At 37.9% G+C, this 17722-nt stretch overlaps 1 protein-coding gene across 1 annotated transcript in view; it reads right to left on the bottom strand.

Moving 5' to 3' along the window:
• SUMF1 (sulfatase modifying factor 1) overlaps window positions 1-16650 on the bottom strand; it is a 100680-nt gene extending 84030 nt beyond the window's left edge. The window contains 4 exon segments of the mRNA XM_074284053.1: window positions 5752-5826; window positions 8180-8218; window positions 8220-8354; window positions 16362-16650. Coding sequence (XP_074140154.1) covers window positions 5752-5826; window positions 8180-8218; window positions 8220-8354; window positions 16362-16628 — 516 coding nt within the window. The 5' untranslated portion in view covers window positions 16629-16650.
• Window positions 16651-17722: the final 1072 nt, after the last annotated feature.

The raw sequence follows: 17722 nt of genomic DNA, 5'->3' as shown, positions 1-17722 counted from the left end.
TACAATACTTTGGTGGTCAAGTTCATAGATTCAAACCCTAGTTTCATTTTGTTTAATGAATCATACTCTATACCTTGGCCAGTCTATAAATGTATGGCCTTGGTCACTATGGAGACCAGACAGGACTAAAGCAAACTCATTCACACATTTCGGAAGAAAGGAAAGTCTCTCCACTGCCAAGGATATCATATTCTCAAGTGAAAAACAACATGGGCAATGGGTGCAGGTATGGGTGTAGATGTGGGTATTGCTGCACCAAAACAAAGTGAGTCCAAACAGTTACTCTAGGTCTAAAGACATACAAGAACTATCCATTGTTGCAGTGGAAGAAGTTCCTCCATAAAAATACTCAATCCATTCAAAATGCAAATGGCCATGGGTACAACTTTGAGCATAAAAATACCTAATAATAATAGTTAGCACTCAAATAGTCTCTTAATGATTTTTGCTAAAGGAACCAAGAAAAATGGTGGTTAAGTTACTTGCACAAGTAATAAGATTTTTACAAGTATCTCATTTTATCTCATTTTACCCTCATAAAAATCCTGGAAAGTCGGTGCTATAATCCCCATTTTACAGATGAGAAAACTGAAAGGAAAGCCAAACAACCTGGCCAAGGTCACACAGCTAGCAAGTGGCCCTCTCTGCACTCAGATCTTCCTGACTTCTATTCTACACGGATATGACAAAAGCTCTCAATAAAGCAAAAATGCTTCAAATTAGGACAGTTTCCTTACAGGCCAAAAAGAGAAACAGATTGTAGCAAGGAGAAATAAAGAAGATACAAGACAACCAATCCACAAGATTCAGTTGTTGATTTACAGGAAAAAACAAAACAAAACAAAAAAAAAAAAAAACAACTTAGTGATACCATAGAGGACATTAGCCAAAGTTAAATGGCAAGAACAGCAAGCTATTTGTTGAACTAATAAAAAAGTGGGTAAGGTAGCATCCAACACAATGTTGACTGATTTTGTCTGGCACCTGTTTTGGCTTATTTTACTTTATTTTTACTATCCACTGAAGCATGCCTTTCTGAAAACTTCCTCTGTCTTGTATTACTGTACAGTTAAGCCTTACTTAGATTTCTAAAACCTTGAAATTGTTTATATCATTTTTTAGAGAGAAAGTAAATTTTTGTCAGGCCTTAAGGCAGATCTCATTACAGTTTGTGCTCATTTATGTAACTGCATCAAATCCTAGCATTTAACAGTTCTTAGCCCAGGCTATAGAATTCATTCTTTTTTGTTTAAGAAATGACCAAGGGAAACTAACCCTCTTACCTTAATTCTTTCCCAGCATAATAGGGCTTCTTAAAACTTTTTCTACTCACAACCCCTTTTGAACCAAGATATTTTGGGGTGACCCCGGCTATACAAGTATAAAAACAAGCATATGAATCAAACATTTATTGATAATAAATCTTAATTTCACAACTCCTACATTTAGTTATGAGATTCCATGTGGGGTTGCTAATCACATTTTAAGAAGCTGAAATCTGAACAACAAAATCCCCACCATTTCTTTGAAAAAAAAAATGGCTTTGTCTTGGGATCTCTTTTACTCATGATGACTTCTTTATAACCTTGATATCCTGTTATGTGTAGAATAAGACCAATGAGTTTCTCTTTTTGATCACAGAGGAAAATCTCAAAACAGAATTCTACCTTCCTTTATCAAGAGACAACTTGCTCAGGAATTTGCTTTTCTAGATTGTTGACAAGCTGGATAAGGCCAAACCACAAACAAGGAGCTAATCACTGGTCACTTGGGAAGCTTAACAACAGAGTCAGAATACCCATATCTTTTTGTACATACCCGTACCCATATCCTACATTTATTCTTCATGCCCGAGATTTATGAGATAGGCTAATAATACACTTTATTAAAAACCAAAGCAAAGAGCCCCTACTAATATTATCCTTCCCAGAGACCAAAAGCCACCCACGATGAAAGAATACAAAGTCCTAATCTCAATTTCACTTCTTATCAAATCTCTCTCTACTTCAATTAAGACCACTGCCTTTACCTCAAAGTATCAAACAAAAAAGTTAAGAACAAGCATTTTTCAGCAAATATCCTGAATATAGAAACAAATAATTTTTGGAACCACAAGTCTACAATGGGTACCAGCTATTCTTTAAAAAAAAAAAAAAAAAAAAAAAAAAAAAAAACAAGCTTGAATCTTAAATCAATCCCCATCCTCTGCCTTTAGGATCTAAAAAACAAGATTGTAGGAAAATCAACTGGCAAAGTACATCAGTGAAATAGAATCTTTTTTTATTAGCTTCAGCCCTTTCCAAATATACTTAAAACATTTGCTTTACCATTAGCAGCCATTTATGCAAGTGATCAATACTACAATTCCATAAAAGCTACTTGTCCGTGTCCTAGTTATGAACAGAGTCGTCACTATTTACTTAACAAGCACATTTGGGAACCTGGCAATAATCTGCCACTCCTTTCATATCTAATGCATGTGGAGATTCTTGAGTGACAGGAGGCCATATATCTGCAAGTGCAAGCTTGCAATAATAATGCAAATGCCTATCGGTCTAAGCCCAGTATCTTAAAATCAGCACCTGATGCTGAGTTGCAAAGGCATAAAATAATCAGCTCAGACAGTAAGTAAACCATAAATATATAAGTACTTATTGTGCAATCTAATTTCCAAACACAAACTTGTAAGGAGGGAGCCATTTCTCCAAAAATAGTCCTAAAAAAAGATTTGTCCAGAGATGTCTAAAAAATTTTCCGGTTTTCCTAGAATATTTGAGAACTTCACATCACTTTCTTCAGTTTTTTCAGTGGTTAATATTTCACTACATTATTCTGAACAGGAAAGGAAAACTAGCTTGAAGGATTTAATTTAATTTTAATTTTTTTAGCATAATAGCTCCCAAAGAAGTGAGCAGAGTAACATCAATATATAAAGATTCAGTTCTTAGAGGAGTTAAATAGACACTTGTTGAAAAAAATAATAATAAGGATTTTATATTCCTTCATTTGTAAAGATAGCTCAATTACAGTCTCATTCCAATCTTCAGAGCCTTTTGTCTCCTTTTCAGCTCTTAACCTTTCTCAAATTAGGTATCTTGCCACCTACTTCTGTCACCAAATGTCCAACCTTTTAAGAAATCTACTAGAGTAAAATGTATGGGATTACCTGTCATGGGGGGAGGGAGTGGAGGGAGGGAGGGGATAATTTGGAAAAATGAATAAAAAAAAAATTTTAAAAAAGACTTAATGATGAAAAAAAAAAAAAAAGAAAGAAATCTACTAGACAGTAAACAAAAATAAAGCCCTCCCTCCATCGAAATCATCCAAAATCAGTTAACCATACATGTTTAGAAGACTAGAATATAATCTATATAGAACATATAGAAGATTAGGATTTCCTGGCTTACCATTTTCCCCATCAAAAATAACCTCAAAAAAACAGAAAAGAAACAAAATTGCTAGAAAATCCCATTAGAAAGTAAAAACTCACCAAAAAGCTAATGAGTTGATGAAAGAAGGTTTCTGATAATAATAAAAAAAAAATATTACAAAGAAAAGGGTGATGGGAAAATACAAAAAGAAAAATGCACAAAGCAGTATTAGAAACTGAATCAGAGAATGGCAGCATTCATTAAATTCTTTAAGGTATAATAAAACACATTGAAAGAATTTAAGGAAGTACTGAACAGAGAGCAAGACAAATGTCTTAAAAGATAAAAAAAAAAAAAAAAAAAAAAAAAAAAAAAAAAATTCAACAAAAGGGAACCAAGCAGAGAGAAAACTGAAAATCCCAATGAATAAAACAAGATTAATACAACAGAAGGGCAGCTCCTAAGTTGAAATAAAATACCAAGCTCAGAAAAGAACTCAATTGGATAAAGTCTGGAATTTAATGAACACAAAAGAGACAGTTTGGAGGGTGAAGAAAAGAAAATCTCCATAACTAAAATCCAGTAATTACCAAAAAGAGAAAAGAATTTGATTGGTGTACTTTAATAAGTAACACAAGAAATTTTAGAAAGACTTCCCATAATATCAAGAGAGAAAACTCAAAATGCTGATAGTCACCAGAAAACTTCAACTGTACAAATATAAGGAAAAAAAATCCTTAAAACTACAAGGAACAAAATGCTGGTTATGGATTGGGGGAAAAAAAAAAAAAAAAACAACACAAATTAGCATCTCTCAAAATCTTTCTCCAAAAGTCAGAAATGATTGGGGAGAAAAACTGAAACATGATATGGCTCCCTATTCTCAGCAACGAAGTGGCAGAATGGAGGTATGGAATGAAACATATGTTGTCATACATGGCTAATGAGTAGATTAAGCTTGTTCATTGATTTTCTGTTGCTTCAAATGACTTAAGGTGGGAAAATTGAAAGAATCATAGGAATGTAAAACAATGATTTTAATCATCATTTATTAATGTATTTTTTTAAGTGCTCAAAAGATATTAGAACACAAAACAGATTAAATTATTATTAGTTTGTTGGAACTTTTTCTTTTACTAAAAAATAATGAATCACATTTTTTTTTGGTCTTTCTTTGGATTTTACTCCTTATTTTATTTAGTTCATTATTTAAATCTGCTAAGGTTGTTATTAAGTTTCCATACATGCAGGTAGACATACACACACAACCACAATTAAAATTGGTGTACACAGAGTAAGTAAGTACCTTCTCAAGAAAGGAACAAAAAGAGTTGGCTCACTATTGAGAAATTGGCTTCTATTTTAGAGTATATAATACAGGGCAGGAACTTCTGGCTCAATACAAAAAATTTGAAATTGAGCCCTTAATAAAAGGACTTCTAATATTATCCTGATTAATTTTTTTCATTAATGTTTGAAATTCAAGCTCTAACACCAAACTGAACACAAGCTTATAATTTCTTATAGTTTAGAACTTAAAATTTCTTATAATTTAGAACCAAAATTTTTCATCTGAATTCTCTACTATGTCTTCAGGATCATAAACAGAAAACTGTCAGGACCTTGGAGAGTAGCCAATGAAGTTCCAATTCTAACTCAACACTTTAGACTGTTAAAAAAAAAGATTATGTATTGCTCACATGAATAAATGAGTTCAAATGATATCAAAAATTATAATCATTCAGATTTACATCATATTTTACAATTTGTCAAAGTTCTCTTCCCAATCACTGTTCGAAACAGGCAGGACAGGCTGTTATTTCTATTTTACAAAGAAAGACTTTCCAAAATGACTTTCTATAATATGTTTGGAAGATTTGCACATGCTCAACCTATACTGGATTACTTGCTATCTAGAGGAAGGGAGAAGTGGGAAGGGAAGGAGGGAGAAAAATTTGGAACACAAAATTTTTCAAGGCTGAATGTTGAAAGCTATCTTTGCATGCATTTTGAAAAACAAAAAGCGATTATTATTTAAAAATTAAAAAACAAAAACAGCAAAAAAACAACAACAACAACAACAAAGTGATCCTCCATGATGACAGATCTAATAAAAGATAGTGCCAGGACCAACAATCACACCACATGACTCTTCCTCTTCTACTCCTTATCCTCTATCACATTCTTACAATACTTGCTTAGATTCAATCTAGGACTTGATCCATTTATTTTTAGTTAAATTTCATTTGCTCTGACCCAGATAGTTCATTATTCAGGAATATTACTTTCTATCAACACCCCCTCCCTCATCTCCCCTAAAACTGTCCCACAAATGTAATTAGGTCAACCATAGTACCCAGTTTAATTAAATATATCTTACTGCCTGATGGATGTTGCTCTTCACCTGATCACTCAACATGCTGTCGAAGACAAAGGAATCACCAAATTTCTCTGCCTAAAATGAAGGGGAAAAAAATAAAATTTTTAAGTGGCTTGCACACATATCAGTTTCTTTATAGTCATCAAAATAACTATTTTTGAGAATCCTACACTTGAAATGAGGAGGTTTGGTTCAAGTTCCTGTTTATCATTAGTTATGCAATCTTTGGCAATCCATTGAACTTTTCTGAGCCTTAATTTGCTAATCAGTAAAATGAAAACTCCTCTTACTTACCTTATAGTAGTATTATAAATTTTTAATGGAGTGATACGGCTTAAAATAAAAAGTTTATACTTTCTCACATTTCTTCAGAAGATCCACTGGAAAATACTATCTAGATAATAAAATGGGCCCAAATAATCCTTTAACACTTATTCAGTTCAACTGGTGAATATACAGCATGAAGTGAATGAATGCCTCCTAACAAAGTACCTTGCAGAGTGATTAATAAGTGCTTTATGACTGTGATGTACTTGGCTCTTTTCAATACTAAGGTGATTCAAGTCAATTCCAATAGACTTGGATGAAGAAAGTCATCTGCATCTAGAGAAAGGACTATGGGAACTGAATGTGAATAACAATATAGTATTTTCACCATTGTTGTTTGCTTGCTTCTTTTTTTTCTCTCTTTCTTTTTGATATGATTTTTCTTATGCAGCATAATAAATGTGGAAATATGTTTAGAAAAATTGCACATATTTAACCTATATTGGATTATTTGCTATCTATTATTTGCTATCAGTGGGGTAAGGTAGGAAAGGGGGAGAGAAAAAAAATTGGAACACAAGATTTTGCAAGGGTGAATGTTGAAAATTATCTTTACATGTATTTTGAAAAATTAAAAAGCTATTATAAAAATAAAGAAAACAAATAAATACATGTTTGGTGATCTGGCAAATATTTTACCTTCCAGAACCATACAGAATCTGATGACAAAAAATCTTCCAAGCATCCCCCCAAAAATCAGTTTTGGATATGTAATATTTTCTGTGAGATAATAAGGAATAGAGCACTGTCCTCCGCACTACCACACCTCAAACATACACACACACACACACACACACACACACACACACACACACACACACACACACAAATATCCAGTATTTGAGCTAACTATATAGCACACAGATGGAATCATGATGAAAGATGACTAGACAGATGAAGATATGCAAATCATCCACATACAGGTGATAATTTAAACCATGGAAATGGATGAGTAGACAAATAGAAAGAGAAAGAAGGCAGCCTAGGACAAAATCTTAAGGAATATCTATATTTAAGGGGCATGAAGGAGACAAGGAATCAGAAAAAATGTAGTCAAAAAGATAGGAAGAAGAATGAAACTAGGATTTATTAAGTACCTACTACAGGTCAGGAACTATGCTAAACATTTACAAATCTCATGAAATCCTCACAACAACCCTGGGAGATAAGTATTATTATTATCCCTATTTCATAGCTAAAGGAACCAAGAAAAATGGTGATTAAGTTACTTGCAAAAGATCACATAGTCAATAAATATCTGAAACTGGATTTGAACTCAGGTATTCCTGTCTCCAGATCCAGAGTTCTACCCATTGTGCCAACCAGCTGTTTCTAGAGATTGAGGGGAAAAAAGAAGGAAGAAAAGTATATCAGAAAACAATTACTATTAAAAAGAGGACATTAATTTTTAAAAGAGGATAGAAGGGTGAGAGGAAAGAAAGCCAAATTTACAGTCACAAGATCTTTGTGGAGGCCTAGCTCTAACACTTCCTATTTATCTCACTTGAGGCTACGAAGTCTATAAGCACAAGCCAAAGCTTCCTACCAGTCCAAAAGGCAATGGAATGACATTTATGATATCTTTTTTTCTTTACCCCCAATGGGGAGGCAACCAGGATTAAATGATTTTATCCAGGATTACATTGAGTGCCAAATGTCTGACATCACATTTGAACTCAGATATCCTGACTCCAAGGCTAATGTTTTACCCACTGTATCCCCTTGATGCCTCTGTGCCATCCATCTAACAGATTGGTTGTGTGAGAAAGAACTTTGGGAAACTCTAAAGTGAGCTATAATTACTATAGCAGTATTATGAAAATTAAGAGACTTTCAATGTATCGTGACTAGAATTCATAATAAGCAGCTCAAGCTTTTCAAGGGGCATCTTGAAGCTATAGATGTTATTCCCCGATAGAACAGCAAATTGAGCCTCTCTGCCCTTCTTTCTTTTGCAGGAAAGGCGTCTTTGTTTTATTCACTTTCTACTGACTCAGAAGCAGTTCATGAACCCTGGATGACTGCCATCTCATTGTCTGGTTTTCCCACTCCAAAGAATTAAGCCACTTTTAAAGGCGCTTTAAAGGAATTAGGTACCCACCTCTGTGACATAGCCAGTGGAGTTCACAAATTTCTCAAAATTCAGCATTACTGACTTCATACAAATCCATGTAAAAGGAGTTAATCCGGACCCTTCTAGCAGGTCCTTCCCCATCCTGCTTTATTTGAGGATCATCTGTGCCCATTGTAAATACACCCGCAGGGATGTGGGCCATCTGGAAAAGAGAGAAAAAATTTAGGGAAAAATTGTGCTATCATTTCACTGTGCAGGAGGAAGAGGACCACAGTTCTCATCAAAGCCCACTGGGTCCAACCATGCCTGACTATGTAGCCTTAGAGTCCCTATACTTCTTTGGACCTCAATATCTTCAACTATAAAAAAAAAGTGTTACACTTTGAGCTCAACCTCTATGATCCTATGAACAGGAGGCTAAGATATCTCTCCTTCAATTAGTAATGACATCTTAAATGCCACAAATCAACATGAAGGGAGGACTCCTTAGAAAATGAGTCCTTTCATTATAACGCTATAGGTTCTTCCTCAAAAACACCCTAAATGACTTAGCAGAGGCAAAATAATTTCATATCTGTGTCCCCAAGTCATTTTGAATGGAGCATTTTATTTGCCAAATCTTTTAGGGTAATGAGGGAGTCATGGAAAGTAATATATGCTATGTTAATGCTAAATTGTTGGAATCTTTCTAATATAATGTAGGGCAGGAAAGAACCCTTCTAAACTTGTTCAGTCCCCTGATGTTACTGCTCAGGAAGCTAAGAGTAGGGAATACTGGGAGGTTTGGGGGAAGGAAGAGGACAAAGAACCCCCAAAGCACTCATTTATTAACATTAAAAGACAGGATATGATCATAGCAGGAGAAATTTTGTTTCATTTGTTGAATAAACCAGCAGTTAAGAGTTCAATTTCTACTCCCACTTACTCAGCAAACAATCAATTAATGGAAAGCATTTATTAAATGGCAATTTATCAGGCACTATGCTGGGACCTGAAGATAACCAAGAGAAAAATAAAAATAATTCCATCCTCAAGGTTCTTACTTTCTACTGAGAATACACAGCATGCTCACAGGAGACTAAATACAAGTGGCACAAAATATATGCCAAATGTTGAAGGGGAAGGAGGAAGAAATCAAGAAAGGTTTTTTAAAAGAGATGACAGATAAGCTGAGATTTTGAGGGAATGAAGGCCTTAAGAGGTAAGGACAAGGAGGGAAAGGATTCCCAGCATGAAGAGGAACAGGCTATGTATACAGAAACAGAAATAGGGAAATGAATATTATGTTCACCAAACAGTAAGTAGGAGAGTATGGAAGGAAAGCAAAGACACAATCACAGAGACAGACAAACAGACAGAGAAAGAGAGAGAGAGACAGAGATATTTGTGGAGGGTTTTAAATGTCAAAGATTGGAGTTTATATTTGATCCTAGAAACAATGAAAAGCCAATTAAAGTTCTTAAGCAGGGATGGGACATGAGTAAACCCATGCTTTGGAAATACCACTTTTCTTTTGAAAAAATGGACAAGGGAGACAGAATCAAGGTGCAGAGTAAAGAGCAGGAAATACTACTTTGGCAGCTATGTAAGAGTGGGCCAGAGAGAGGAGGACTTGGATATAGGAAAGATTATTAGAGAGCCAATGACAGTAGTTCATGCAAAGGGCCTGAATTGGAGTGTTCTGGTGTGCATTAGAAGAAATATGTATCTATTTAGGATATACAGTGACAAGATTTAGCAAGTGATTGGATATCTGGGTTTATTGAGAAAGAAGAGTTGAATGTGACTTCTAAATTGTGAATCTAGGCTCCTGTAAAAACAGTGATACCCTGGACAGAAACTAAGGGAAATTAAGAGGAAATATGAGTTTAACTGGAAGGGGGGGGGGGGGGGAAAGAGGAAGAAACACCATTAATAATTCTGAAAAGGAAACAGAAAAATCAGAGAGGAATTTCACTGAGTCTCAGTATATGATATTTGGATTCATCTATTCCACATTTCAGCCTTCCAATCTTACATACATGTAAGATGACCAGGGATTTTTAGGAAATAGATATTATTAGAGTCAACATTAGAATCTTGATCTAACATGACCTATTAACATACAATATTGAGAAACTGACCACTAGATCAATCTATCTTCAATGCAAAATACAAGCAAGGACCTCAATATAATACTATCCCCTAAGTACATAGTTGTATAGCATAGATCCCGAGAACTAAGATCACTAGTAAGATAAGACAAAAAAGCAAATTTAAGTTTGATTTAAAAACAAATTTCCTAATAGCTAAAGAAAGCAGCAAGTATAATAGACCACCTTAGCAAGCAGAGGATTCCCCAACACTAGAGGTCTTCACATAAAGATTCAAATAGTGTTATAAGGCCCTAATATAATAAAACACTAAATCTACAATTCCTTCACATATTTATAAAACTCCTCAGTCCTTAAAAACTCAGATTTCTCTTACATTAGCTTTATCTTTCTTGCCCCCATTTAAAAAAAAAAATAGAACACTATTATAACTTAAAAATTAATTTAAAAAGAAACCAATGAAGTTTTATAAAGTATTTAAAGGAGGGGTAAAAAAATACTTCCTCCAGAAGAAAAAAAGGTCCTATTGTGAGAATAGCTGTCAATTCCGCAGCTCAAAAGTGAAGTCAACAGAAAGCTGTGCTCATTTAATTTAATAGAGTTTTTTTAAATTACCTAGTTTTGTTCCCTTATCTCCTGCTGGAAGGTGAATATCAACAATTTTAAAGAATTCCATTGTGGCCTCCTGTACTCATTTTTTTTTCCTTTTATTGAAGAAATAAGGTTACAGAAGATAATTTTCCATTCTAAAGCTTGAAGATAAAAATAACTGCTCTACTCTGATAAAAATATGCTTCTCAAATTGAACTAATGAAGTTATCCCACCTTACAAATTTAAAAGTATTCTAAAGAGATATGATAAGTAACAAGTAGTCTTTGGCATTTCTGAGACCCTTGAACAGCAAGATCAAATCAGTCAATATTTAAAAAAATTAATTCAGGTAATTCAGTGGAAGATTAAATATTGAAGCTGAAGCTTAAATCCTTTAGCCACATAATAAAAAGAAGGGACTCATTGGAAAAGATCCTGATGTTGGGGAAGAGTGAAAGCAAAAGAAAAAAAGCAGAAGAGATCATCAGACAATGTCATGGAAACAATGAACATGAACTTGGGCAGATTTGTTAAGATACTGGAGGATACAAAGGCCTGGAGTACAGGTCATAGAGTCATGAAGAGTCAGAACTCCACTGAACAACTCAACACCAAAAAGTCTTTGACAGGGTCTGTAGCCAAGCCTTGCCAAAGGCAGCTGTTACAACGTATAAAACTCTCAATTCCTTTTTCCAGTCAGCAAGTCAGCAGTAATATCACCCCAAGAATTCAAATAGGAAGAGAGTTCCCTCTGCCCACCCCATTCTGGGACTTTTCATTCAAGTCAGATTTATGAATGACTGAGGTAAGAGAAGAAATCCTGTTTCCCCATTCAAGCTTTATAGTGACTCAGGAAAAAAGGAGGCATATATATATATATATATATATATATATATATACACATATATATATACACACACATATAGGTGTATGTATATATATATATATGGATATATATATATAATATATATATATATATACACATATATGCATATATATATATATAAAAAATATATATATATAGTAATAATATTAACAGCTCACAAAGTGATTTCCCTATAATCCATAAGCTAAGTTGTCCATATATTTATGATGTCTATTCTACAGATATTGAAACAACAGGTCAGCCACGTTTAAGATTTGGTCTTGAATGATTCAGGTCAGTTCCAATGGTCTTGTGATTAAGTGAGCCATCTGCAACCAGAGAGAGAACCATGGGGCCTGAATATGGATCACAACATAGTATTTTCACTCTTTTTGTTGTTTTTTTGCTTGCATTTTTTTCCTTTTTCCTTTTTTTCTTTTTAATCTGATTTTTATTATTCAGCATATTTGTGGGAATATGTATAGAAGAATTAGACAATGTTTAACATAAAAAAAAATTAATTAAAAAAAAATTTGGCCTTAAGAGGCAGCCCAGTGCAGTGATTAGAATACTGGATATGGAATTGGAAAGACCAAGATTCAGATCCAAGCAGTGTGGCTATAGGCAAGTCACTTAGCCTTCTTCAGTCTCCCCCCACTGTAAAATGGGGACACTTCAAAGGGTTACTGATATGATATATTACTATTGCCCAGTGGCACATCCTTGAGAACTATAGGAATTGGGAATCAAACCCAAAGCACAAACATTTTATAAATCTCTTCCTTCTTCTCTCTCAGAGATACACGAGATATACAGGGAAGACTCTGATGTGAGGGCTTCCTGAGCCTTTTCTGGGCTGCTCATCCACATTTGCTATCCACTTGCTATAACATGTGCAGTGGCCACACCTTAGTAGCACAGTCTCAACAGATAGGCTAAACCAGTTTGAGGAAACCAATATACCTCAAACCTATCTGTGAGCAAAGGGAATGTCTGCCCCAAATGTGGGAAGACTTTTAGAAGAATGAGCAGAGAAGAACCATTTGTTCCAATGACCATGAATGCGGCTGAAGCAGGTTCTATGGAGGCTTAGAGTTTGGTTACATATTGAAGATGCATCTTAATCCCGACTTTTGTCTTGCCATTAGAATTCAATGACTCTGGAACAGAGAGTGAGGCTGATGGCTTTGTGAAACTATTTCACTTCAACCCAAGTCACTCACAAGTTAAGACATCACCCTGTGATGTTACTGGTCCCATTTGAAAATGAATGACAAGAGACATTCAATATCAGCAAGAAAAGTAAAGGACATGACTTTAAATGGGTTATGATAGGAATAGTTAGACTCTAATTCTCTTCTCTCTCCCTCACTCTCTTCTATCTCTGTCTCTATTGCTCACTCAACAAACATTAACTTTCTCCTTGCCTTGTTGCAACTTTAGAGGGACAAGCAAAATACAGACTATCTAGACCAAGGATTCTCAAACTACAGCCCACGGGCCAGATGCGGCCAGCTGAGGATGTTTATGGGACCAGCAGGGTTATGGCAAATGGGCTGAGGGGAGGAGACAGTGTGAGGTTTTGTTTTTACTATAGTCCAGCCCTCCCATAGTCTGAGGGACAGTGAACTGGCCCTCTATTTAAAAAGTTTGAGGACCACTGATCTAGACTATCTCCAGTAACATTAAAAAAAACAGACTAATCAAAAATTCAATTAACCTAGGATCAGAGTGAACATGTCTACAAATGGGAACTAGGTTTTAAGGGCTTAAAAAGGGACGCACACAGATGTTATTTTCTTGTTAGTTTCTGAGACCTGCTTTTCATCAAAGCTAATACCAAAGAAAGATATCAGTGCATTCATTCATTCAAACATGTATTAAGCTAAACATTAGCAAGGCATTAAGCTAATATAAAGGGCCTAGAGTGTACTAGGAGAATGAAAAATGCACAGAAATAACTAAAGTAAAATGCAATTATGTTTAAGATTGGAGGAATTAAAAAGGGAAATTATCCCAATATGGAAAATTCAGGGAAGATTCAAAGGCAAGCTTGATTTCAAACTTGGGCTTTAAAGAAAACTTATGGAAGAGGGAAAGATCATTGACAGTAAAATCTGATTTGAGTAGTACAAAAGTGCAGTCATACATATTCATTGTCCTCAAATTTTGCCTCTTGAATAAGGCTACTATGCTAAGAAATTTCTTAAGTTTGAAATAACAAAAGGGGCCTGTCTTGTTACAAAGTACTAGGATTTGCAGTCAACTCAAGATCATTTTAACAATGATAGACTTTCATTGATCTTATTTAAAAGGAAGCTTTCAGAGTTTTCCGATGTTTTCCGCCAAAGTCTCCTTTTAAAGCAAGCTGGCACATGTTTATTGGGCCAGTCATTTTTCAATAGTACCTATCTCTTCTGGACCCCATTTGGGGTTTTCTTGGCAAAGATACTGGAGTGCTTTACTATTTTCTTTTTTCAGATCATTTTTATAGATGATGAAAATGAGATAAAGAGGGTTAAGTGACTTGCCCAAAATTACCCAGCTAAAAAAGTGTCAGAGGTCAGATATAAACTTAGGAAAATAAATCCTCCCTATTCTAGGCCGAGCACTCTATCCACTTCCAACACCTAGCTGTCCACATGAGCATATACAGCGCCTCACTTTCCAGAACTTCTCTAGACAGAAGACTAGCCTACATATGGCGCTTCATGGGTTACAATTCAAGTTGTATTTCCTTTTCCCCTCACTAATAGTCTCTTAATACATTATAAATGTTAACGCATTATTAATAAATAATGAAAGGACATGGAAAAGTCTTTAACTTGACCAAGTTCTTACTTTCTAAATAAATAGCTGAAAAACTCAATTATCTATTTTTTCCATTAAAAAAATTATCCTGATATCCTAAATATGATTTACTAGTAATCTTAACGTGAAATCCTATTAATATCATAATGATCTTAATAAAGGATAACCAGCTGGTTGGCATCTTTGTTAAAAGAATGAATTAAAGTCCATGTCATATCTTTCCAATAAGAATCCTGGTTCCTTTAGGCCAAGGGAAGCCCCTTATACATCTTCCCTTCTTTTGTAAGGCACTTCTCACAAGTTCACCATTCAACCAAACTGAGGAGGGTACCACCCCTTACATTAAGGATTTTTTTTTTTGGTGGCAGGAGCTCCTTTGGCAATCTGGCGAAAATTATGAATCCTTGCACTGAAGTAATCGTCAAGTTTCCTAAGTTAGTAAAAACAAGACGCATTTTTTCCCTATCCAAATTCATGGAGACCCTCCTCCATCTCTGGCCAAGATCCGTTAGGGCAAATCCCAGGTCATGAAGACCCCGGAGTGATTCCGTTTAATGTTAGGAGCCTAGGGATAACCAATCGCAAGTGACATAAGGCTTGAAGTTGGAAGAAACTTGAGAGAAAGGTCTAGTACAAGAAATACCAAGCGGTCCCCGAGACAAGCACATCTGACTCGCTGCGCGGTTCAAGTTAAGCCCACAGTAACCTCACAACAGACTGATTTTTACATAGGAAAAACCACTTGAAAAAAATACTGCTGTTCAAGCAGTCTATGGATGCCTTAGACAGCCGCCGAACTTCCCTGAGCCTCTATTCCCCATCTATAAAAAAGGTCCTCGCCTCAGGAAGAAGTACTAACAAGCATTCCCAAGCTTTAACAGATGCCGGCTATCACCAAAGCCCTGTAAGGGAGACATCCCTGAAGGCTTCAGGGCTGAAATCATCAACACCGCAGGAAGGAAACAAACCCCAAGTCTGCCGGGTCAGGAATGGGCAACGCTACCTAACTTCCCATTCTGACCCACGTGAAACCCCTGGGGACATCCCAAAGGAATCCCCACGGCGCCTCCTGAACATCCAGAGCTCCTAATGGCTGAGAAGGCCACAACTCTGTGGAAATGACTGATCCAGACGAACATTCAGGCCCATGGAATAATACGATGCAGAATGTTCTCAAGCGTCCCTCAAACTCCCCTGCACCCCGGGAGCCTCCTCTCTATTTAGGGCCGGGTGAGACATCCTCCAAATCCAGCACTTCTTCATCTATGCAGAAACCGAAGAACTAAGCAGCCGCTCAAGGTCGGCTCCATTCATTAGAAGCTGAGGAGGCCACCTGCGCGCCGGAGACCAGAACCTCACGGCCCTAAAACCGGGAGTCACGAGCTCCTCCGCGCGAACTCGCGCGGATCCGGACCGCGCAGAAGACTGCAAGCCACGCCCCAGGATTCTGCAAATGAACCAGGCAGGACAAAGCCTCCCGGCGCTCCGCGGGATGCGGAGTCCGGGCTGCGCGCCGGCGCGATCTCAGGTGCCTGACAAGCATCTCAGGTCGCCCGCTCCGGCCCCGAGATCTACGGAGGAAACAGGGCCCAAGGCCGCACTACGTAGGCAGAAGAGAAGCTGAGCGTGGAAATCGGGTGTTCCGACTCCAACCCCGCTCTCCCCGCGGCCTAGGCTGCGTGGAGACGTTCTCTCTCCAGACCGGACCGCGGGCCACTGCGACCGCGGGAACCCAAGGCCGGCCTGATCCCAGCCCCCGGGGAACCGCCGACGCTCCCGAGTCTCTCCCAGAGGACACGCGCTCTCCAACCCGCCCAGCCTCGGGGTCCCCCTCCCCCTAGTGCCGACCTGCAGGGGCAGCCCCGGCCGCTCGGAGGAGGCCCGCTCCGCCACATTCGCTTCCCGAGAGTATCTGTGTGCCGCCGATCCGGGACGCTGGGGAGAGCCGCAGCCGCACGTCCCCGCCGCGTGCGCCGCATCGCCCGCGGCAGGCCCGGCCTCCGAGCCCAGGCCCCGGGCCGTCCCCAGCGCCCCTAGGATCAGCAGCAGCGGCAGCGGGAGCCGAGGCGGGGGCACCCGGCGTGGCCGAATCAGCCCCGATCCGGGCGCAGCCATGTTGTCTGAAGAGCCATGTGACCGCGTGGGGTCACGTGGGCCCGACCCCTCTCTAGACGGCGCATGCGCGCGAGCTCTTGTCCGAGCTTCGAAGATCATCCTGAGTGTGAGGTCCCTTTCTGCACTATACGGGCGCTTCTGGCTATTTGGGAAAAAACTGTCCCAGTGTAGGGCCCGAAGCGCGTGCCGGGGAAATAGACACAGTGATTGGCCAAATTATGAGGAAGAGTGAAAAGAGCTGTAAGGAGCCTTCACCGAGGCAGCCTCGAGTATAAGTCCTGGCCTGCTTCAGCTGGAGTCCTGCGTCTCCATGGAGACCTGAGAGATCAAGCACTACCCCCTTCTACACCTCGCCTGCCCCCATTTTAGAGATGAGACAACTGAGTCATTGAGTCAATGACTGCCTGGAGTGGTGTCCTTCATCCAGGACCCCATCAAAATTCCACCTTCTACAGAATTCATTCCTGACCCCCCCACACCTAATTCTAGTGTCTTTCCTCTGCTAATTATGCCCATTTATTCTTTCCATGTCTCATCTATAGTAGTCTTCAGCAATTTGCCCTTAGACTATGCTTCCTTTGGAGCCAAGACTTGTGTGTTTGTTTTGGTTTTTATTGGGTCCCGGGTACTCAGAACCATGCCCAGCACGTACCAGACATTTAACACGTTTAGCCAGCGGCACAGGAAACAGTCCTTGTCACACACAAAATCAGGGTCAAACCCAGAACCGCTGACTCCAGACTGGTGAATGTGCGCGCCTGATCCACGGGAAGATCCAGATAATAGACAGCGGGACATTACAGCTTTATTTATATTCACCTTTAAATGAAATTTAGGGAAACACGAAAGGAGCAGAGGCAAGCTACGATCCTACACCGTAACAGCAACATTATAACAACAATAAATAATGACTTAGCTACCCGTACTGATGTGATGAAGCAGACAGTCCCAAAGGCCTGTGATGAAAGATGCTCTCCACCCCCAGAGACAACTGATAAACTCAGGGTACACTGAAGCAGGTTTTTTCACTTGCTTTTTTTTCCAGTATGCCAAATATGAAAATATGTTTTACATGACTTTCCATTGTGTTACCA

This window comes from Sminthopsis crassicaudata, chromosome 1 (genome assembly GCF_048593235.1).
Source record: "Sminthopsis crassicaudata isolate SCR6 chromosome 1, ASM4859323v1, whole genome shotgun sequence".
NCBI classification, from domain to species: Eukaryota; Metazoa; Chordata; class Mammalia; order Dasyuromorphia; family Dasyuridae; genus Sminthopsis; species Sminthopsis crassicaudata.
Note: the sequence above shows the minus strand (reverse complement) of the source record. Positions and strands in the feature narration are given on the sequence as shown.